A 24,683-nucleotide genomic window follows, 5' to 3' on the forward strand; every position below is an offset into this window, starting at 1 on the left:
AAAGGTGAAAGGGTACATCTGCCTCAGAGCAAAGAAGGAGAAGATAGCCAAGGAAAGGCATTTTGCAGCAGAGTCAGAATCTGAAGAAGCCCACGTCAGATGTCTTGGAGCTCAGCAACACTGGAGCTTCTGGAGTGTGAAGGAAGTTTGAAAATGCTGTAGTGTGAGTCCCTTAGAAATTAACAGGAGGGTTTTCAAAGACTGTCAGCATCATTTTATGTCAGTGACTGTATTTTTTTAAAGGGCACTAGCGTTTTATTTATTTATTTAACAGTGAAAATGTGTCAGTCACTCAGTCGTGTCCGACTCTTTGCAGCTGTGTGGGCTGTAGCCCACCAGGCTCCTCTGTCCATGGGATTCTCCAGGCAAGAATACTGGAGTAGGTAGCCACTCCCTTCTCCAGAGAATTTTTCTGACCCAGGGATCAAACCCAGGTCCCTTGCATTGCAGGCAGACTCTTTACCATCTGAGCTACCAGGGAAGCCCATTTAACACTGAAGGCTTTTAAAATATATATATTTGTGTGTTTATTTGGCTGTGACAGGTCTTAGTTGAGGCATGCAGGATCTTTAGTTGTGGCATGTGGGATCTAGTTCCCTGACCAGGGATCAAACCCAGGCTCCCTACATCGGGAGCCTGGGGTCTTAGTCACTGAACCACCAGAGAAGTCCCTCAGTTGCTATATTTTTCACTTTCATGAATCTTGGGTCTGATACTTTCACAAATGTGTTCAGATTCTGATCCTTAAGTTAGGAAGTATTGATTATTCCACACGAATGGAAAAATTTGGAGAAACAGGTCAGGAGTCCGAAGGGTGAGGTGCCTCTGATGGGAGAAGTTTCAGGGGGACAGTTGTCTACTTTTTAGGTTTCATTTTGCTTTAGTTTCATTTTATTTGTTGGATTTTTAGGTCAACACAAACAACAAACCCACTCCACCCCACCTCATGCACACACAGCCCTTCGCACAATCCAATCTGCCTCATCGTCATGGTAGGTAGGGCTCTGCGATCATTAGGTAAGCATTACTTTTCTCATCTTCTCCCACAGAAAGGACAAGGGAAACAGGATGAAATTCCCAGTTACATATAAGGAAAGTTTCCCTCACATCTTCAGGAAGTCCTGAATTAGGGCCTCACAGCATGGGTGATTTTCCTAGAGCCCCAGAAGAAGTCATTTACAGAAAACCCCAGGAAGACAGAGAAGAGACTAGAAGACTCTAGAAGAATCTAACACAAAGATTCTGATGTGGACTTCCCATCATCCACACCTGGTTTATAGAGAGAAAATCATCAACTTGAGACAGACACTTGACCAGGTGTCAATCCATACCCTGGGTGCTTTGGGTAACAGGTCATTAACCCCACCAAGTTCAGGGCCCCCCTGATGTTACCCAGAGTTGGCAGTCTCTGTGTCCGCAATCCAAGGAGACTATGTCACTAAAAGTTGAACTTCCAGGCCCTCTCAACCCCTCATTTTTAAAATTCCTTTACTAAGATAGAATAAACCAATGTACTAATGTGTTGTCAGTATTTGTGTCCCAGTTATTTGGTGGAATAAATAGGTCAGCATCTGCCAACACAGGTCAGATATGAGACTCCGTGGCCACTCTCAGTGCCCACTCACCATCCATCCCAATTGTGCGCACTCAGTCACTCAGTCATGCCCAACTCTTTGTGACCCTATAGACTGCAGCCCGCCAGGCTCCTCTGTCCATGGGACTCTCCAGGCAAGAATATTGGAGTGGGTTGCTCTGGCCTACTCCAGCGGATCTTCCCGACCCAGGGATCAAACCCTCATCTCCTGCATATCCTGCATTGGAGGCAGATTCTTTATCCACTGAGCCGCCGGGAAACCCATTCATGCTAATAAGGGAGGTCTAAGATGGTTTGCTTTGGTTGGACCACCTGTAATCACTGGCTATTTTGACTCTGGAGAACATACGCTTGGTGATACTAAGAGACAAATTTCACATTTTATTATTGGGTTCCAGTCACCTGACATATATGGAATTAAGTGGCCTTGTGTTTGAATCGTCTATTCTCCCATCACTGACACCTTTTTCAGAGTTCTTATAATAAATCATGTTGAATGTTAAGTTCAGTAGTGTTTGCTTCCAGAATGTTTACTGCTTCATTCACATGGACCAGTCCAGGAGGATTGGGATGAGGGATGCCTGCTGGCATGCCTGCCAAGTGCTGTTCATTTGTTAACACACTGGACTGACCTGTAGGCAGGGACTGAGGGATCAGTTCTGTGGCCCCCAAGCAACAGATGAGGAAACCGAGGCTCAGCAAGGTGGCCATTTATCCAAAGTCTAACAGCGAGTATGGATCTGAATCTGGGTCCACCTGACCAAACCATGCCCTGGCTCTCCATTCGTGGTCCTGGGTCATTTCCCCAAGCTTAGGCATTTCAAAGACACTTTACAGAATGGCTCTTCACCATCCTTACTCCTTTTCCATTTCTTCAAATGAAATCATATTATTAACAGATCTGGAAGTTGAGCAGAAGTGCACGCAGCAGGATCTGTGTTTGAGCCCTTTCAAGGCACATCCCCAAGTGTTGTCCCTAAATGGAATACCAGCTGTCAGGGTTTTGTAGACATTCTGACAACATGCACGGGAGAGGGAAATCAAGCAAAAGTCATCAACTTGGGGAATCAATAGTTTCTCTGAAAGCCACAGCAGAGCTCTTCCACACCATTCAACATGATGGACAGGAGAAACAACTGTCAGAGGGGTGACCCAGGCCAGGCAGCCCCAGAGGATTCCTATGCAGTCATTTGGGTTCTCTTCTCTGGCCTGTGTAGACTAGTTGTGTGATCCAGGGAACTTATTTTAAAACTCTCTTGAGTTGTGCCTACATGAAGAACAGAGTTTTGGACACAGTGGGGGAAGGAGAGGCTGGGACAATTTGAGAGAGTAGCATTGAAACATACATTGAAAGTGAAAGTCACTCAGTCATGTCTGACTCTTTGAGACCCCTTGGACTATACAGTCCATGGAATTCTCCCGGCCAGAATACTGGAGTGGGTAGCCTTTCCCTTCTCCGGGGTATCTTCCCAACCCAGGGATCGAACCCAGGTCTCCCACATTGCAGACAGATTCTTTACCAGCTGATCACAAGGGAAGCCCAACATATACATTACCATTTGTAAAATAGGTAGCTGGTGGGAATTGGCTTTATGATGCAAGGAACCCAAATCCGGTGCTTGGTGACAACCTAGAGGGGTGTGATAGGGTGGGAGATGGGAAAGAGATTCAAGAAGGAGAGGACATATGTATACCTATGGCTGGTTCATTTTGATGTATGGCAGAAACCAACATAATATTGTAAAGTAATTATCCTCCAATGAAAAATAAAATTAAAAAAAATAAAATCCCCTGCAATTAGCACAATGATGCACATAGCAGGTGCTCAATAAATGTTTGCTGAATGACTGAAAAAAAAAAACAACTCTCTGAGTCTTTTTTTTTTTTTTCCATCCATCCCATGGAAAGATTGGACAATGGTGGTCACAACTAGATTCAAATACTTCTGGGCTCCTTGAAAGGTCAGAAAGAATTTTGCAGCTGTGTCTCCTCAAGTCGTCCCTGCTGAAGTCACAGTGTCTCTGTTGGATGTCAGATGGACATCTGGATTTGGAGACCTGGCCATGCACCTTGGGTATCGCATGCCCATCCAGCTGAAAAGGGCATGACATGTCATCGACAGCATCTGCTCCCAGCTCAGCAGGGGTGATAACTTTACTAAAATAAAACCTGTTCTCCTGGGGTAGGTGTCGGAGGTTAAGGGGTAGGTGAGGTCCATGGCAGGTAGTGAGACAGGAGACAGTTTGAAAGAAAGTTGGGGCTTTGGGAAAAAAAAAAAAAAAGGATTTTTCTTCTACTATTTGGGGACCTATCAAAGCAAACCTGTAGGGAGGTTTTTCTGGAGCCGTGAGTGAAGCGTGAGGAGATTCTGAGATACACGATAGAGTCCTGGGGCAGTCTCTACCCTCCGCATGCTCTCTTTATTTCTGATAAATTGGTATGATGGTTAAGAACTCCTGCTCTGAGCTCTGGACCTGGCTTTCTTAAAATCTTGCCTCACCACATACAGGTTACATGAGCAAATCACTTAAATAAATACTAAGAACTGAATTATTTTCATCTATGAAATGGGAATATCATGACCTTCTTCACATGGTTGTTATGAGCATATAATTTATTTTAATTGGAGGACAATTCCTTTACAATATTGTGGTGGTTTTTGCCATACACCAACATGAATCAACATAGGTATACGTGTGTCCTGCGCATCCTGAAACCCCCTCTCACCTTCCTCCCCACTCTCTCCCTCAAAGTTGTCCCAGAGCAGTGGCTTTGGGTGCCCAACTTCATGCATCAAACTCACACCGGTCATCTATTTTACATATGGTAATGTATATGTCTCAATGCTATTCTCCACATGAAAGTATCTAGTACAGTGCCTGACACATGGCTCAGCCGATAAAGAATCCACCTGCAGTGGAGGAGACACAGGAGACGAGAGTTCAGTCACTGGGTCAGGAAGATCCCCTGGAGAAGGAAATGGCAACCCACTCCGGTATTCTTGCCTGAAAAGTCCCATGGACAGAAGAGCCTGGCAGGCTACAGTCCAAAGGGTCACAAGCAGACATGACTGAACATGAGCACGATTGAAAAGAAACAGACAAACAAAAGCACTCAAAACAAACAACCAAAAAAACCTGGCCAGTCCCTGGCCCCAGTTCTCTTCTTGTTTGCATTTTTCAACCTGGAGACATTGCAGAGTATGCAATGCTGGAACACCACATCTTTGAAAAATGGTCCAGGGACCAAATTTACAGGGCTTGAACCATATCCTCTTGATGTGTAAAGTCAAGTCCTTGCCAACATTGGAGTTCCCATGAATATTGGTCAAGACACTTTTGCTTGTAAGTAACAGAAACTCAACCCAGACCCCCGCAAACTAAAAGGCACTGGCTCAAATAATAGGGGAAGTCAAAGGGATGAGCTTTGGCTGACTTGGACCCAAAGAGTTCAAGCAACATTCTCTCCCTCCCTTCGTCTTACTGTCTCTCTCTCTCTCTCTCTTTGTTCTGTCCTCTCTCTGGGCATCATTCTTGGGCAGGCTCTCTCTCCCCAAGGTCAACAGGATTCTCACTGTTAAGAGTCAGTTCCATTCCAAAAAGGGACTCCAATCAAATCTGCATGGCCTGTGTGCCTACCTCTGGACTAAGCTAAGAGCTCAGGGTACTCTACTAGCCAGTCTGGTTTGTTATGGGGGAAAGGTGAGGGCCTGAATTGAGAATTCCACCAGGTGTGAAGGCAGAGACCCCTAAACCAAAAGATGGATTTTGCTACATGAGGGGGAAGGGCGACTGGAAAGGCCACAATAACACGTGGCCACACCATGCCAAGGATCCCTGGAGGACCCACAAAGCCAGACACAGCTGTCTGACCTCTAGAAACCCAAGAAGATTTTGTGGAGAAGAGACCAGCTCACACCCACACAATTACAGATGGCCTGTCCTCCTCCTACAAAAGCATCGTGAAATGCACAGTCCTGTTTCCATAGAGGCCACATCCTCCACCTCTAACTTCAGGTCTTATGTGGGTGCCTGGCCATTTCTGTTATCACTGACGTATAGAAAAATGTCTTTCATGAGCTCTTAATTAGCTCCACTCTAGGCTGTGGAACTATCCAATTTCATACAATCATAAAGTGTCAGACTTGGAAGGATCACAGACCTCTAATAGCTCCCAGACCTGCTAGGTCTGGTTTATGAGTGAGAATCACCTGAGCTGGGTTTTATATTGTTTTACCATTTTCTTGGGCCCCAAACTCCCTGCCAGGGCTATCACTTACGTAGATCTATGTTGGGGCAATTAGTCAGAATTGTTATGATCCTGATTTGCCTTACTTGGGAGCCTGTGTCTCTGAAAACTGAAGCCAGAAAGATTTTGAACCCATTCTATCTAGGATCACCCAGCTGATCAGTGGCAAAATTGGTGTAGACTCCTGTCTCTGGGAAAAACTTCAAGAGCCACTGCCTGGCATTTGTCCAGTGGAGCTGCGTGAATCTCTGTTAAAATAAGAAGGGGAAGGAACAGTCTATCCCTAGACCTTTACACACCCAGGTCCTGTCACAGCAGTCAGGAGTCTGCTGAGGTGCACAGACTCATTAATGAGCTTTCAAGAAAACAGGACACCTTGCTTCTATGTCCTCCTGTGTCAGCCTCCCCCAGTGCACATTTCATCCCTATGTATTTTCCGGACTCCTACTGTGACATCTATGTACTGTGTAGAAAGAGGTCAAAATCCACCTGGGGGACCTCCCTGGTGATCCAGTGGTTAAGAGTATACTCTCCAATGCCAGGGACCGAAGTTCAATCCCATACTAAGTCCAGGAGCTATGATCCCATGTGCCGCAGGGTGACTAAGCCCACATGCCACAACTACTGAAGCCCACGGGCTCTAGAGTCCATGCTCTGCAACATGAGAAGCCCCTACATGCTGCAATTAAGCCTACGTGCTGCAATTAAGACCCAACACAGCCAAAAAATTATATATATGTATACACACACACACACACACACTCAGGAGAAAGACATGGAAAATATCACCAGCAGCATGATGCATTCTTGCCATTTTCAGTGTTCGATAAGATCCAAGAAGGAATAGATTCCTTGAGAAGTTAAACACAGAGTTACCATATGACCCAGCAATTTGGCTCCTAAATTTGTACCCAAGAGAACTGAAAACACGTCCACACAAACACTTGTATCAGTACATGAATGTTCATAGCAGCATTATTTAAAATATCCAAAAAAACAGAAACAACCCAAATGTCAGTGAATGGATAAGCAGAATGTGGCACATCCATTCAATGGAATATTATTCAGCCACAAAAAGGAATGAAGTACTCATCAGTGCTACAGCATGGATGTACCTGGAAAGGATGTTAAGTGATAGAAGCCAGACACAAAAGGTCACAGAGTGTATGGTTCAGTGTATATGAAATGCCCAGAAAAGGCAAATCCATAGAAACAGAAAGTGGGTCAGCAATTGCCAGGGGCTGGGGAGACTAGGGGATGAGGAGTGACTTCTAATGTGTTTGGTGTTTCTTTTTAAAGTGATGAGGGGTGAATTTTATGCCATAGATTCTACCTTAATTAAAAGTAAGTAAATATTAAGAGCTGGTACAAAGAAGAACACTCCTGCCTGTTGTGTCCAACTCTTTGCAACCCCATGGACTGTAGCCTGCCAGCCTCCTTTGTCCATGGAATTTTCCAGGCAAGAATACTGGAACAGGTTGCCATTTCCTTCTCCAGGGGATCTTCCTGACCCGAGGATCAAACCTGCATCGAGAGCCTCCTGCATTGGTAGTCTCTTAGCTCAGAGATTAAGAGCTCCATTATTTTTTTAAAAATTTAAATATAAGGCACTTTAAGAGTAGGACAGATGTTCAGGAGACGTCTCATGGAAAAGTAAAGTTGGGGATAGGCCTGGAAGAAATGAGAGGGAAGGTAGGTAAGCACCATTAGCAGAGGCAAAGGTATGAACGGTGCTGCAGAGTCTTAGGTAGAGAAGAATCTTCTAGGCTGAGACAGAGGTTACTGGGGGAGGGAAGGAGCCATGGTCTCAAAACAGAAGGAGAGAAGAGGTGATCTATGGTCCTACCTGTCGAGCTCAAGAGCTAGACAGAACTGCTTCCCCCAGCTAGGCAGGGGGTGGGGGAGCTTTGCAGGGAGATTGCAGGGCATGGTGACGCATAGCAAGCATGGCTCCAAGACGGTGAGTCTGGCGGCAGTGCAGGATGAATCAGGGACGAGACCAAGGCAAAGTTCTGGGAGCATTGCTGTAGGCTCAGGGGACTCAAGGCTGCAGGAAACAGGGGGGGAAACACCTCTTTTCTCTGATCCTCAGAGGATACAGGGAGGAAACTGTGTGCATTTCAAGTTATGGTTGCACCTAGCTTTTACTTTATTATGAGCTGGTTGATCTCAGAACTAATTCTTGACATTAGCAGAACAGTTATCATTGGCTCCTTTTACAGAGAGAAAAACTGAGCCTCAAAGAAGCTCAGCCTCTTTGCCCAGGGTTCTTCCTCAGTGCAGTAAGGAGAAGTCACGTCTCCAGCTCCCAGTGCATCCTGGGCTGACCTGCCATCCTGCTGGGGAAACCATGCGTAGACATGGAGAATAAATACACCAAAGTATAATGCAAGGCAAATATGTGATAGCCAAAGACAGGCACTCAATTATTATCAACAAGCATATTAATTAGTGCCAGGTTAAACTGCTGACCAAGTGTTTGAAGTACATTTCCTTTTAATTAAAGTTTAAAAATTGAGACAAATGAAAGCAGCGTGTAGTTAACATTCTCTTTTGGGGAAGACTGAAGCATTTTCTTTATATCTTTCTATGGGTATACTTTTCTATTGCTAAAAAACAATCAAGAGTTTGTATAGAACTTTTGAACCTGCATGTTAAAATCAGACCTGAGTCCAAATCCCACTTTTTCATTTGTCAAATGATCCTGGACTCTACTTCCCTGAGCTTCAGAGCCCTCACCTACTGAATGAGGATGATGTACCCAACTCATGAAGGACTATCGCTATCAATTCTGCCAGGACGTCTATAAAGCACCTAATGTGTACCTTGCCCACTGATGTGGGTGTTCACTAACTAAAGAGTTTTTTCAAGGTTTACAAAGGGGAATTAGAACTCACTGGGCGCAGACGACATCCCAGTACCTCCCTATGTTCTTAGTCCTCACCACAAGGTAGGTCTTATTAAGCCCCATTTTACAGATGAGGAAACCGAGGCCCACAGAACTTGGCTTGCCCAAGGTCACACAGCTACTGTGTGGGATAATACAATCATGGTTCAGATTTGGGTCTGGCTCCAGAAGTCATGACTTTTTCACTCTGCCACGCCACTTCCCTGTGAGTGACTTCCCTGATGGTCCAGTGGTTAAGGATCTGCCTTGCAGTGCAGGAGACACAGGTTTGGTTCCTGGTCTGGGAACTAAGGTCTCAGAAGCGGTGGAGCCACGGAGCCCACATGCCACAGCTGCTGAGCCCGGACGCCACGACGGGAGGATCCGTGTGCCTCCAGGAAAGATCCTGTGGTATGCAATGACGATCCTGCACACTGCAGCTAAGACCTGACACAGACGGATAAATACGTGTTTTTAAAGAGAGTAAAGCAATTATATTAAAAAAACAAAGCTGAATGTGAAAGGAGTCTCCTTCTTGTCCAGAGTCTGAAAAACAGACTCCAATGATGAGGGGTTTCAGAACGACCCAGGTGTGAGCTGGAGGCTTCCCTCTGCTCACAGAGCTCGGGTCTGGATCCAGACTCACAAGGCCTCAGGAACCAACTATTAGGTCCCCAGGCCTTCCCTCCTTTCTTATCTTTCCTCTCCCACCGCTTTGAAGGATTTTTAGATCAAAGGTGCAGCCGCTATCCTGGGGGGTAATCCTATTGCCTGTAACCTTGTTTTCTGCGTGTCCTTCACCAAGAAGGGCTTCGGCAAAAAATGCCCCCCTCAGCCCAATCACAGTTTTTCTTTCCCTTAAGCCTTCGCCAGCCCTCAGGATAGGAAGGTAGAAGTCTGCCTTCAGAAGCATTTCTGTGCTGAGGAGCAGCTCAGAATAAATTAGCTAGTCCTCAGAAAGTGTGAGCTACGCCACTTCCACATCCTCATCTTATTTTCTGCCTGGGTCCTTTCCTTCCCAAACGCTACCTCCCCTTTCCCTCCTGAGGACTGCTATCTTTCACGTTTTGCCCATTCCTGGGGGCAGGCATATCTCCGCACCAAGGAAATGTTCTTCCTCCAGGTAAGAACTTATAAGATTCTAAGACCCAGGCATGATGAGCAAGTGGTAGAGAACAGAGCCAAAAATACTTCCAATCACCCGAGGGAAGCAGAAGACCAGTGGGCCCAGAAGGATTAAAGATAACAAGACGAGGCCTAATAGGCGAAGGCAGAAATATCCAACAAGTCTTGGGGAGGGTGACAGAAGCTGTGCTGGGGGCGCTGGGTCTCTGTGAAGTATGGCTTGCTAGAGGAGCTTTCTGGTGGATGTAATTTTTAGAGGCCCCTTGACGCCTTGTCTCAGGGGAAGCTAGAAACATCACACGCTACCTGCTTCTTCTCTGCTATTTCTAGGGCTTTAGATGAACCATTGAATGTCAAGGAGGAGAGGAACTTGAACTTTTTTTTAGGTTTTTTTTAAAAGGTATGTGGACCCTACTTTGACCGTTTTCTTTTGCCACGCTTCTTTCCAGCAGAGAACAATTTTAAGGGAAATTATATTTCTTTTCTCCACTTAATTTGGCCTAAAGAAAAACCAAGGTACAATAGAATGTCTAGCAGAAGGACTCCTTTGCAAAATGGAAGATAATCTGAAAATGTCCTGGTCTTGGGTTTCCACAATACCCCACCCCCATCCCCATGTCCCTAATGCTTGTATGCATATGCATGCATGTGCACGTACGCACATACACACACACACTCACACACACACACTGGATTCAGTCATTGGATCAGTCAGATTGGATTCAGTCATTCTATGGAGGGGCCAGAGAATTCACATTGATAACAAATTCCCAGATGGTGCTGATGCTGCTAATCCAGTGAGTAGCCCTGAGGTAGGCAGCCTTCCCACCAGCCTCGCAGGAAGGGATTTCTGCCTCAAGGTAGGTGGGAAACTGTGTATAAAGGTCACTGCAGGACCAGGAATGGACAGAGAAGGAGGTGGAGATGAAAAGAGGAAAAAGGAGGAAAAGAAATTCTGTCATGGGAAACAAGGCCTGGAGGAGAGACCTGTCCCTCTCTTTTTCAAAGCTTTTCCTTTCTCGGGACTTCCCTGGCAGTCCAGTGGTTAAGACTCTATGCCTCCAATGCAGGGGGTATGAGTTCTATCCCTAGTTGGGGCACTAGGACCCCATGTGCTGAGCAGCCAAGAAAAAAAAAAAAAAAGCTTTTCCTTTCTTGTTATTTCCATTTCCCTATTTCTGGCCCATGTTCGTAACCCATATTCGTTAATGCTTCCTGATCGAGACCAACTAACGGTTTATTGTGGGTCTTATAAAAATGGTGACACAGACCTAGCCCAACAAAAAGATTAAGAGAGTGCCACCCCAGGATTCAAGGTTAGACCCTTGGGGCCACAGAATCTGGGGGCAGGGACACCCTGCCTCTGAAAAGTCTGAGAGGAGTTTGTGCCTCCCTGCTTCATGCTGTCCACAGTGCTCGTGGTCTGCATGTCTCAGATTTCATCAGGCACCAGGTCACCTGGTTAAACACGGATGATCACTGGCCCAACTCTCATGCGTGCATGCTAAGTCACGTCAGTCGTGTCAGACTCTTTGCGACCCTATGGACTGTAGCCTGCCAGGCTCCTTGGGCCATGAGATTCTCCAGGCAAGAATTCTGAAGTGGGTTGCCATTTCCTACTCCAGGGGATCTTCCTGACCCAAGGATCGAACCAAGTCCCTTATGTCTCCGGCATTGGCAGACGGGTTCTTTTTACCACTATCACCATCTAGGAAGAACCCACTCCCAGAGTTGCCCATTCAGTAGATCTGCGGGATGCAGGGGTGGCTTGAGAATCTGCATTTGAATAAGCTCCTGATGATGCCATGCTGCTCACCCAGGAACCCTGTTCTTGAGACACTGACATGTGTATCTGCCATAATGCTGTAAGTCGCTTAGAGTCATTTCAACCACCAGCCACCCTAGGAACAATCCTAGGGAAGGTAAGTGGCTTCCAGCCCCGCAGGAGTCTGCGGCGAAGCACTGGAACCTGGTTCTGTCTGTACCAGCTGCCTCAGACACGGGAGGCAGGCACTCTGCAAAAATCGGGCACAGCCAGCCTGAATGAGACTTTTGGTGAGACTCACTCTAAAAGGTTGCCCATTTTCTCGCTCTGAAATCGCTGTAGCTCCATTATCACATCCAGAAGCCTGTGCCTCACTCTGAACATCACATCTGTTGATTTTTGTTCTAGAAGTTTTGCCACCTCCTACCACCTGCCAGGACACAGGATGCCCAGTGTCCTCCCAGAGCTGACCTGGAGATGCTTTGATGGAAGTGACCAGTCTTCATGCTGGGGGCTGGCCCCTGGGTTTGTTGGGGAAGAGGTGCCGGGTCCCCAACCCCTTCTCACGGTGTCATTTCTCTCTCCCCTCCCCACCCTCCCTCCACGCCTCCTGACCCGCTGTTCCCCTCTCTCCTCTCCTCCCCGCAGTGCATTCTCAGAAGCAGAACAGACAGACCTGTGTCCGGAAGAGCCTCATTTGCGCCTTCGCCATGGCCTTCATCATAAGCGTCATGCTGATCGCGGCCAACCAGATCCTCCGGAGCGGCATGGAGTAGCCGCCTCCCCAGCAGCTGCGCTCCCGGCTCCGCGCATGTGCTTGCCCCGCGGGCAGACTCGTCCTCCACACAAGCGGATGCGGACGGTGCAGACGCCGCACCGTCCGGCGCAGAACCCAAGGTTGCAGTGCAACCCGTGTCGTGGCAAACCCACTCCATCCCCTTGGCAGGTACACAAAAGGGCTGTCTTCAATGCTTTAATGGGCTTGTTTCCAAATGCAATAAATAGCCAGGAGTTCCGGACGACCGCTTCAAACACCGGTAGGACCTCCTAAAGAGAAACTTAACGTTCATCTCGGAATTCCCATGGCCATCCAGGTTGGCGGTGTGAGGGAGCAAGAGAGAGGCTGACCACGTAGTCACCACGGCGCCCCCTTCGTTCTCCCCAGGGGTCAACTGGAGACTCCCCCCACCTCCACCCCCACCCTAGGGCGACCCTCAAGTCCCAAGAGGCTGGCTTCGGGGTTGCTGCAGAAGTGGACGTTCCCATCCCACCCTGGCTTCCTTCCTCCACCCAGTGGAGCCCTCTCCCCGCCCAGACGTGAGGGGAAAGCCATTGAAGGGGGTGCATCGCCCCGGCGGTCTGCAGGGTGCACCCCCTCCGCTTCCGGTCTACTGCCTTTTCTACGGGACTCTTGTTGGCAGAGTTGGGGAGCTCTCGGTTTCCGTCGGCACTTGGCTTTCTGTTCCTAGAGCACATCGCGCACCAGCATTTTGGAATCTGCAGAGAGCCTCTCTCCCAGCTTTGCCGCCTGTGCTGCCATTTAGACAACAGAGAAGCATAGCCGTGGGCATCTCTATAACCTAGACACACAGACAGACGTATCTATCGGGCTTCTTCAGGTGTGACATCCATCCATCGTCCCTCATCGCTTTACTGCTGATAGAAGCCTGTCCTCCGACACACATCCCTGCCTCTTGGGGTGGGTCGTGTGGGGACGGGGAGGGGCCGCGGCTGGTGGTGAAAGAGGTGTTTGTTGCAAGTCACGCCCCAGCTGTCCAGAGTGATGGAGTCTGAACACATCACCATGTGTAAGAGACCTCTGTAAGTCAAGGTCCTTGTGCCTCTCACCTTTCTCTCATCTTCAGATTTGCTTTGTTAGTCTGTCTTTCCCAGATAGAGAGAGAAACACCATCCCAATGGGAAAGATGGAAGGATCCAACCATTGTATTTTATGTAACGTGGTCCTGCAGTTGGATTCTACAACTGACTCATTTTCACGAGAAAACAAAAAGATGCTAATAAAGCTCAGCCGACTCCACAAGTAAAACACTTCTGTTGGGGAAGGGAAGTGAAGTCAACCCCATCTCAAGTCTCTGATTTCTGGACTTTCCCTAGTTGCCATATCCACCGCCGTCACTCACCCAAGCTCGAGTAGTCTGATTAGCCAGTAATCTTTCGTAGTAGTACTTTCCTTTGTACGTTTCCAAGCTCAGGTCTTGATTTCTGTGGTGGGATTGTCTTGCTCCTCTTTCTTTCCATTGCATCCTAGAGCTACAAGCTTATCCTCCCTCCCTTTTCCCTTTTCATTCAGTATGGAAGTGCCAGGCTCCTCTTTTGCCGCACCAAGTGGTTTTGGGGGTGCGGTGTGTGTTTTGGAATCCCTCCTCAAGCCTCTTGTCCCTTTCTGCCCTCTTCCTCTCGTCTTCTCAGACTTGGAGTGTCCAAGCTGTCAGCTTGGGGTCTTCTTCCAAATTACCCCTGCAAGCACTTTGGACAACAGCCCGGGAGCAGCTCTCAAAATTTCCCCACTGCAAATATCCACAATGAGCACAAGTAGAAATAGGGTTTGAGCCATAGCATGGAGGGGGGAGCAGGAGTCAGCTCCCTGGAGCCTGGGAGGTTGTGAGTGAGTCCCTCTGTGAAAATGCCTGGGGTCCCCCACATCCAGGCCAAGTAAGGCAGTGACCTGCCCATCCCTCCTGCTCGCCCAGCCCTGCCAGACACTGTGTGTCTGTCTGCCTGCCTCTCCTCTCTCCCCTCTTGCCTGACTCACCTCCATCCCTCAGGACCAGACTTCAGAACAAGAACAGGTGCAAATGCAGAATATGAATGTGCAGGACAAGTTCATCATTAGTTTCCACCCTAAGCAGTTTGCTCCTTCTCTCTCTCTTTAAACTGGACTTAAGTAAAAGGGACTCTATGAATGACTCAGCCATGTCCTTCTGGGGAAAGGGGTATGAGAGACACCAGGTAGACTGGATCAAGACCCCAGGGATGATTCTTAAAGGACCCTGCCCTATGAGAGGGCAGTGCTGCAGGTGATGCTGGACTTCAGGGCAAAAAAAAAGAGTACTTCTGTAAAGTACAAGTTCTTCTGCCTCCTCCTGGGGGGAAGTGACCTTTAAGGATATGAGGGTTAAACCTTAGAGGAATTAGAAGAGAAATTAGCTGCTGTGTAAGCAAGGAAATCTAGAAAGACACCGACAGCCTGTTTCCCAACAAGTCCTCAGCATCCTCTTCCTAAAGAGGATCATTTTCATCTCTCCTAGTGACCAGGAAGTAAGTTCATCCTACCCAGGAGAAAGTCTAGGAGAAGGTGTCCTAGAGAGGATGACTTCTAACGACGTTGCTAAGGAGAGAGGACAAGAAAGAAGCCGTAGACTTCTCTTTGATGGGCTTGAAGTTAGCCTCCTACCGTGGTAACCTCACACACTGTGCCAGGACCTGAGTGTGTGGGAGCAGCCCAGAGGCAGTGGCAACCCGCAGGCTCTGGGTGCTAAGAGCTTGCACCCTGGCAGCTTTGCCTGGATGGCCTGTCAACGGTATTGAGTGTAAGCTGTTGGCTTCCCACTGTCCCACTCCAAGTCCTGTCCACGCCCATGCTACTCCCAGCCAGTCAACACCTTCCACACGGTGGGAGTGCCTGGGTGCCCAAACGAAGACTCTAGGAGTTCCCGGTCCTCGAGTGTGCCATGTGGCCCCTGATGGAGGGGACCTCTGCAGAAACTGAGAGGGAGTAACCCACCTCTCACACTGTCCTCCCGGTGAGCAGACTTAGGAGTCTCCTGTGGGGTGGCTGAGTGAAACCAAACCAAGCTTGGCTCACTCTTGCCCTCTACACCACCTCTTCCGACCACACGAGTGATGATTCGGGAGTCACTTGCTTGAGAGACAAGGGGTGCAGACCCTGATCCCCAAAGAAGCTGTCTCCCATCACTCCCAGAGCCCCCAGAGAGGACCCGGCCCCGGGAACTATTAACCGTGGCTTCCAGCATGTGCGTGGGTCCCACATGACCACCAATCTGTTAAAAAAAAAAAAGGTGTTGCCATGACAACCCTTGCATTCCACCCTGAGTGTGCCAAGGCACACAAAAATAGGGAACATTTCCTTAAAGAACAAACACTTGGGCTCAGCCTGCTTGCATCCTGACTCCCTGATTCCGTAGCCCGCTGGTGGGAGAAATTAGCCTGAAAGAAGCTCTGCCTTTTGCTCTTCTGTTTGGACCTGTCCTTCTATTTGCTCAGGAGAACAGGAGCCAGGTGGTACCTTCCCCATCTCCGAGAACCCAGAGCAAAGACCCCATGAATCTGGGCAAAAAGGCAGGAATGCCATCTGGAAAACAAAAATATTTTAAGCCCATCTTTAAAAGCATCTGTTTGCCTGTTGAGAAGCTTTCCCACAAGCCAGAAACGTGAACTAAAGTGAACTGAGGTTTATATGTGGTCCTCGGCTAGTCCAGTGGTTTCAGAAGTTTCTAGGTGTTTGATTTGCCAAGAACAAGATTTGTACAACATGTCTTCTGTCTTGAAACCTGCTTCCTGTCTCAGTTTGCACCTGACAAATGGTCTCCTGTCTGCCGTTAAGCCAAAACAACCTAATGAAAGATTGCACGCTTATTTTGATAATCATGTCCCCATCCCAACCTCCCATCCACAGAATCACAAAGTGATGTACCGAAGAGCTGGGAGAGAGAAATTTATCCTTTATTCCAAACGCCTTCTCTCGGCTTAAGTCCAGACTCAGGTCATAAATCAATGAGAGCTTTGCTCTTAACCAATAGCTAGCAGCCTCCCTGGGACAGTTTGAGGGCATGACCAGAAATGCAGGGTGTGACCACCAAGCTCCTCGGCATGGCTGGCGTGGCCGTGTGTGGCTGCACGCCTTGAAGCCCCGTTCTGCTGTGCTCTGTGCTCTATCCCCATGGAAGCTACTGAGTTCTGCTCCTCAAACCATATTGGGTCATTTTACTGCACTGACTCTTTGTCCAAAAGCCTGCAGTGATCGTGTTATTCATTCTATTCCACTAAGATACCCAGAAGGTCTGGAACCCGACTGCAAAAAGAAGGGACCCCTTTTTCTGTAATACCATGATGATACAGACGGACTTGGGCTTCTAAACTTGGGCAATATACTGGTTGTGTTGCCAGGAGGACTGTGGAGCCATCTTCCCTGGAGATCATTTATCTGAAATGAGCTCAGATTTCTCCTTGGCCTCTTCTGCAGTCACGCCAGGGCGAAGAGTTCATAACCTAAAGATCTGGTTCTAGCCATCCTCACCACCACCTCAACTCCCCCAGAAGGGGAAAAATATCCATCAGGAACAGAAAAGAAGCATTATTCCACAGCTAAGGTCTTCAATTTGAATTATTTAAAGCAATGGAAAAATAGAGCAGGGTTCAGGCTGCCTCTTATGCACCCTGTCTCCATGACAATTGAAATGTCAGAACTATTCAGCTTCACTTCTTCCTTCCTTTGACTAAGCCACTCAGGGGGCTGTCCTCCGTTATGTGGCCTTGTCATAGACACTTGGTTTGGAGGGGAAAGGTCAGGCATGCAAACCAGCAAGCACTTCTCTTGGTGTCCTATGCTCTGTGCTAAGTACATGGGCACTGAAATAGCCATGGTTTCTAGTGAATATTGGTTTAGGACCCTCTTTATAAGGTCTCAAGAGACCAGATAACAATACTCAAAAAGCCTTGGAGGCAAAATTAATTTGATTCAGTTGACTTGAAATATAGTCACAAAAGAATCAGGTTCTGCCAGTCCCCCAAAGACAGTCCTCTGAAGTTGGGAAAAACTTGCCAAGTATCCTGCCTTCCTGCCCCTGCCTTGGGTAGCTTATCCATTGAGCACATTCTCCCCCCTCCCCACCCCGCCACAATTCTGTGCCCCCCATACTGGGCGTAGCTCTCATCTGCCTCTTTTCCTTGAGAAAGCTGGCTTGGCTTTCAAACCCATGCATCTCTCATTATTACACATTATTGTCCAAGTGAAACAGAGGCAAAAGCTGGAATTTTCCAGGGGAGTAGAGCAGTAGGATAATTAGGAAGGAATATTCCAGGGAATGCAAAATTTAAGTATGATGTTTCTTCATCTCTATACCTGGGAGAGACAAAGTTTTTAAAAGGTGGCTGTGGCTGATCTCTGAACATTTTCCATGTACATCTGGTCTACCCTGGGAGCCTAGATGGGCTTGAGTGCCATAGGGCTGTTGCCTACCAACCTGATCCCAACCACATGCACTGGGAACTTCAAGAGAGGACTGGTAGCTCACCTTTCCTTGGGGGATGCTGATTTGCCAAACCCCAAAATGCCTTTTCCAGAGTGCTCTGTCTGGGCTCAGACCTGTTGAACTGAGGCTAGGAGAGAAGACATTAGCACTGGATATGTAAGCAACTCTGTCAGCCAGAAAGATCACAGGAGGCAGGGCCCCTGTGGCCCCTGTGGCCCCTGTGGCCCCTGCCAACCCACCCGTCAGATAATTCTTAGCGATTTCCCCTCCCAGCCTCAGTCTTCTCATCTCTAAAACAAGAGGAAAGGTCAACCTGATGACTCAGAAGAGCCCTCCTCCTGTGACTATCTGAAACAAATCAAAGTGAATGCCCACACTTGATAGGGTCCCTATGTCCCCTATGAATTGTATTAACTTTTTTTTAAAATACAAATCCCCAGAGGCTGTTGTAATAAAGCATCTCTCCTGGTGTCCTTTGTCTGTAGATGAAACAATGCAAATAGGCCTCTGTCAAGTGTGTCTTGTAGGCAGGAGGCTTTGTTTGTTCCCTGAGGACTTGCTGATTCAAGGGAACATCCAAGAAGGGCTTTGTGTCCTGTCTGAGCCAGTGTCAAAATGAAGGGCATGGGGTCACTGTACCACAGGTCACGTGGATCAGAATTCCTGACTAAGGAGGGTAAAAGAAAGCCAGATTCCGGGAAAAGATGCAGTTTCCCCATCTGAAAAAGCCTGACTGGAAGTTACTAGATATAAAGAGCACAACTTCTGATCATTTCTTTCTTTGCTTATTTTTCTGACCCTTGGAACCGCAGATCCTGTACGTGTGATAGTGGCTTGTAATTATTTGTACCACTGCAGAAGGGAGAGAGTCACGATCTCTGGGGATTGTTAGAAATCCGATTAACCGTCTGGAGAGACAGGCACCGGCAGCGGTCCTTAGATGGCTGATGTGATGCTGAGAACAGGTGCCTGCGTTAGAAGCGATCCACCCATGATGAAGGATAAAGGGCAGAGAGAGGGCGGCCAGAGGGTCCACACAAGTCTCCGGCCCTTCTGCCCATGACAACCTAAAATTCTATGTCTCTCTCCTATTTTTTTTTTCTTTTCCTGAAGTAAATGGAGGTCCCAGTCATTGTTTTTCTAGTGAGCCCCAACTGCTCTTTCCTGCAAAGTCCCAGATTGGCCAGGGAAGGGTCCTCTCAGCTCCTGGTGGAAACTGACACAAGTCACCGTCAGCTGTCTCCAAGAAAAATCAAAGAATGCTCTTTCTAATCTGGAAGTCAGGCTTCGGGGGTCTTTGAATGACTTCTTAGTGGGGTTTGATTTTCTTCCTCAATTGTAAATCTAGGAAGGAGCTATTTGTCTAAGGACTCACCAAAGACAATGCCTTTGGAGGAAAATCAGCCCCAAAATCTTGCTGGGGAATGAGTTGGCAAGCTATCATCTGCTGGGGGTGGGGGTTGTTGTGATCCTAGGAGTCCTTAGAATTGAGACATGAGTTTTTTTCCAAAGCACAGTGGTAAATGGCGGGATGCAAATCGGAGCACAGATGAGGATTATTACAAGCAGAATGACCAGAGTTTCGCAGATCTCCTATCCAGAATGGGCCACTAAGACTGCAATCCTGGGTCACAATCTTCCCATTTACCTCATTCATATTCCATCTCTTTTATTTTTCCATTCAGTATTCATTGGTGATTTCTGCTATTAAATAATGAGAGAGTCAGCAGATTAGTCAGATGAAAATCTTTATATAAAATGTAAATATTAATATAAATTAACTTGGCATGCAACTTACTGATCTCATGAAGTACATATTATTATTATGTTATCTTAGTGTATAAAGGAAACCTGACTGCCATATTTACCAGATGTTTTCTCTAACCAACTTGTCTGTAAATATATAATCTGTATAAAAAAGAGTCTAATTTACCATTATTTATGCAATAGAAAAAAATAAAAGTTTTTTTTCTTTTGATGAGAGATTCAGCTTGTTATCTGGGGCTGTGATTTGCAAAAGGGTCGTGAAATTCATTTCCATGACCCTGAAGGGTAAGCAGATCTGTCTGATGACCGGCCAGCAACATCACCCCCTTCCAAGAAGCAAGGAGCCTGCGACAAAGCTGCCGGGGATCTAGTCTTTGGCGGGGCTTCCGAGGGGAAATGATTGACAGCAGGGGCAGGAAGCCGGCTACGGAGCATATGGTGAGAAATAGGAACCAGCTTCCGGCTGGGGAGCAGACAGTCTCATTAAGAAACCTTTGCAGACACCCAAGCTAATGGTGTCAGCCTCTGGGATTCCATTTGCCAAACCCTTCTCAATATTAGTATTCAGGCACTGCTTAACTTTTGCTTAAACATTTGGAATTTTTAATGTTAGTTAAGCTTCTTGGGCATACGAAAAGAAACCACACATTCCCTTATAATATATATAAGGGAATGTGCTGTGCTATACTTTGTCGGTCATGTCCGACTCTTTGCAACCTCAAGGACTATAGCCCCCCAGGCTCCTCTGGCCATGGGATTTTCCAGGCAAGAATACTGGAGTGGGTTGCCATTTCCTACTCCAGGAGATCTTCCTAAATGTCTTAAGTAAAAAATCTTGAGTTTCCTGTGGGTAGAATCTCCCAGTGTCTCAGGGCCCTCTGTTCTGAGTACTGCAACTTATATACCTTCTCAGGGGAAACTTAACAAGGTAAAATCACTAAGCTTTGCTTTTTGTTTAAAAATTCTAAATATAGAGCATTCTACAAAAAGCACATGTTTTTTTTTTTCCCCTCCCCTTCTGTTAAAGGGGGCCTCTGGCAAATTCCACTGAGATAATAACTTGGGTTTTATAGTCTCTGATCTGGGTTTTAAGAATTATTTTTTATTATAAGGGAATAGTTAGTGATGAATATTCATTCTCCTGGGTACCGAACCCAGCAGGGGGTGTCCTGCAGGACAAAAGACCCACCAGAGGGCTGAGAACAGAACTCCAGTCTGACCCATGACCATGGAGATCATGAAGCCTGAAGGCTCAGAGATAATATCCAGTGCAAAACAAAGCTATCCCTTAGAAGGTAAAGTATCTTTGAATTTATTGGGATTTTTCCATACTTCTGGTGATAAGTGAATGCCTTTGTCTTTTTCTTTTTTTTAAGGTAAGTGAATTTCAAAGGCTTTTCTTTCAAACAAAGGTATGTCTGCGGCCCTCTGCACAATTAAAGCCGTGCTGGGGACTTCCCTGGTGGTTCAGTAGTTGGGACTTCATCTTCCAATGCAGGGGGAGCAGGTTCAATCCACAGTCAGGGAGCTAGGATCCTGCATGCCTTGTGGCCAAAAAACCCCCAAATCTAAAAAAGCAGGAACAATGTTGTAGCAAATTCAATAAAGACTTTAAAAATGGTCCAAGTCAGAAGTCTTTAAAAAAAAAAAAATCTAGAAAGCCGTGCCCATCGCTTCTCCTGCCAGTTCTGGAAGGTCTACCTGTAGCAGGTTGCCTGGCCTTGAACGACAAAGGATGAGTGACCACCCTGATGGAGGACCCGAGGCCATGTTTCCAGGTTGATCTCACCCTCCCTGATTCTACTTCAACCCAGTACACATGTGCTTCACTCATGGCGATGGTCCAAGAGAGGACGCGGCTGTCCTCCAGCCCACTGGCTAATCGTCCCCAGGTCCTGGGGCATCCATCGTGTGTGGGGCCATGCTCTAGCCCCCAAACACAGGCCAGTGTGTAGCCACAAGACTCTTTTGACGTGGGACATCTCCAGCCCTGTAGCAGTGCTCAGAGGCAGCAAGGCCCCACTCTCACTTCTGAATTTCCTAGAATGAGGAAGTAAAGGTACCACTGATGCTACAGGGCTGTGCCAAGGTGACAGGCTGGTAGACACTTTGGGGCTTGGTGCCCCACTCTGGCTCTCATAACCTTTGTCCCCATTTTTTTTTTTTCTATGCTGTCAAGAGAGTTTGAAGTTAACTGAGCTTTAAACATGGCAGTGGTTCCCAACCCTGGTTGCACATGGGAATTGCCTGGGGAACTTTAAAAAAAAAATTCAAAGTCTTGGCACCAGCCCCAGATACCATGATTCCATCGCTCTGGGATGCAGCCTGCGCTCAGGGATGCTCGCTCTCCAAGTGACTGTCATCAGGGTGAAGCACCAAGGCAGTAGGTTCCTACTCTTTCTGATTTGGGTCATTTCCAGAGAAACAGGTCAGTCCTCTTAGCACTGTGCTATGCTCAGTCACTCAGTGATGTTCGACTCTCTCTGACCCCATGGACTGTAGCCCACCAGGCTCCTCTGTGCATGGGATTCCCCAAACAAATAGGGGCAGGTTGCCATTTTCTCCTCCAGGGGATCTTCCCGACCCAGGGATGGAACCCGCCTGTCTTGTGTCTCCTGCATTGGGAGGCAGATTCTGTGCTCCTAGTGCCACCTGTTGGCACAACGGCCTTCAAGCTGTGGTCCCTCAACTAGAACCTGGAAACTTGTTAGAAAGGCAAATCCTCAGGCTGCATGAAACATTTCCTGCCCTAGAGGGCAGGAGGCTTCCCTGATATCTCAGGTGGTAAAGAATCTGCCTACAGTGCAGAAGACACTGGTTCTATTCCTGGATTGGGAAGAGCCACTGGAGAAGGGATAGGCTATCCACTCCAGTATTCTTGGGTTTCCCCTGCAGCTCAGCTGGTAAAGAATCTATCTGCAATGCGGGAGACCTGGGTTCCATCCCTGGGTCAGGAAGATCCTCTGGAGATGGGAACAGCTACCCACTCCAGTATTCTGGCCTGGAGAATACAGTCCACGGGTTCGCAAAGAGTTGGACACGACTGAGCGACTTTCACTTTCACTTTATCAGTGAACAAGGATGTCACAATCATCAGCAATTGTGACCCTCCAGCGTGAGCCGGTGAGCTCTGAGACACTTGGGAAGGAAAAAACACCTGCCGTCAACAGCCATCAGACTGCAGCCACTCCCTACCGTGAGCCCTAAGAGAACGCAGGATACTGGCCCCAGACAGCTGAGGTGCATATCAAAGGAATGATTTCAGTGAGCCCAAACTCTTGCATCTTCCCGTATATATAAAAGTCCTAAATTCCTTAATCTGGACTACCTGAGTTTCTTTAATTAACAATCATCTTTTGATATTCAGACTATCTGCCCTTTGTCACAAAAATTCTATATAACCTGGCTCCTCCCCTAGCCTCCTCCAAGCAATTCTCTCAGGGTTACTTGAGATGCTGCCTCCCAAGCTTGAAGTCCTAAAAATTTCCACTGAGTAAAACACAACTATGGCTTCCCTGGTTGCTCAGTGGTAAAGAATCTGCCAGCCAGTGCAGGAGACGCCAGTTCGATCCTTGGGTTGGGAAGAAAGTGGTGACCGGCTCCAGTGTGCTTGCCTGGGGAATCCTATGGACAGAGGAGCCTGGCGGGCTACAGTCCACGGGGCTGCAATAGAGTCGGGCATGACTTAGCAACTAAACAACAACAACTCGATTTTAGGTTGTGAATATTTTTTTAGGTCTACACACCTCAGACTATGGAATCTGAGATTCTGGGGGTGAAACAGACAACAAGCCCTGCAGGCGACTTGGAGGGTGATGCTCCCCAACAGTGTCACCTCCTTCTTAGTGACACTTTTTTCACAATGATGGACGGCAGAATCAATATATATTATGATTATAATCAGAGTCACTGGGTGCTTTATAGATGTTGAAATGCCGGAGCCTCTCACTGCACATCTATGGGATCAGAACCTCAGGAGAAACGGTTGTGGGTGGGGGTCTTTCAGGAACCCTCCGGTATATTTGGAACGGAGGTTTGAGCTTGAGTCAACTCATCAACTAGACGCAGAAAGCCAAGATCAGGAGCCAGTTCAGTCACTCAGTCGTGTCCGACTCTTTACGACCCCACAGGCTGCGGCATGCCAGGCTTTCCTGTCCTTCACAGTCTCCCGGGGTTTGCTCAAACTCATGCCCATTGAATCGGTGATGCTGTCCAACCACCTCATGTTCTTTGGTGGCCCTGCAGGAATGCTCCCAGCACCCGGGTCTCAGGAGGAACTCCCTGGGCATGGTCCCCAGGTCATCACCTGCAGTGTAGCCCACATCCCCTCAGGACAGAGCTGAGACCCATGTGGACTGCAGAGACCTCTGCTCTCCATTGGTTATAAACCGGAGACTCTCAGTGACTTTACGACGTCAAAGCCACAGCCACCAGGCTTGTCGCTAGGAGGCCGGGGGGTGGGGGTGGAGCACGCAGGATGAGTGACGTCCTCCCACGTTCCCCTAAGATTCACCGGGATGAGAGCAGGATAAAACTGAGCACAAAGAAGGAGTGAATTGTCTGGGGTGTGAATTACATCTCTCTAAAGCTGTTATAAAACGTGAGCACACGTGCAGCTTTGAAAGAGGAAGAGAAGCCAGAGCTGGAAGGCTGGGGATGGCGCAGAGCCGCCTGTGGGTCTGGCAGCCTCGGGTCACCACCTGGGACAGCTGGCATGCGCTTCCCTACTGCTTCAGGCAGAAAGTCCTGCATCTCAGAAGCGATGCGGCCAGGCACGAGCACCCCATCCTTCAGCCTCAGCTCTCCCCAGCCCCGTCAGAAGGAAGAGGACCCGGCCTGAGCCTCGTGAGGGTCCAGGAACCACATGGACTGCTTTTTCCTTGGTCTGTGTCACTCCAAGGCTAGCCCTCCATCCCTCCGCCAGCCGTTTCCTCTAAGGATGACGTGTCCACTCTGGAAAGAGAATGTGGGGGTTAGGAGGCCCTGGAGGTGTCTGCAGTGCCACCCAAAGGGAGGAGATGGGGCTGTGTGTACAGGGCAGGGATAGGCTGTGCCGAGACTCCA

The 24,683-nt window shown here is 47.9% G+C and overlaps 1 protein-coding gene across 3 annotated transcripts in view; it reads left to right on the forward strand.

Moving 5' to 3' along the window:
* The window catches only part of CALN1 (calneuron 1), a 497,807-nt gene extending 477,977 nt beyond the window's left edge, over positions 1-19,830 (forward strand). For all 3 annotated transcript variants that reach the window (XM_070461280.1, XM_070461281.1, XM_070461283.1), the window contains exon 6: positions 12,268-19,830. In XM_070461280.1, coding sequence (XP_070317381.1) covers positions 12,268-12,395 — 128 coding nt within the window. In that variant the 3' untranslated portion in view covers positions 12,396-19,830. The remainder of the gene's footprint in view (positions 1-12,267) is intronic.
* The last annotated feature ends 4,853 nt before the right edge of the window (positions 19,831-24,683 follow it).

This window comes from Odocoileus virginianus, chromosome 33 (genome assembly GCF_023699985.2).
Source record: "Odocoileus virginianus isolate 20LAN1187 ecotype Illinois chromosome 33, Ovbor_1.2, whole genome shotgun sequence".
NCBI lineage: Eukaryota > Metazoa > Chordata > Mammalia > Artiodactyla > Cervidae > Odocoileus > Odocoileus virginianus.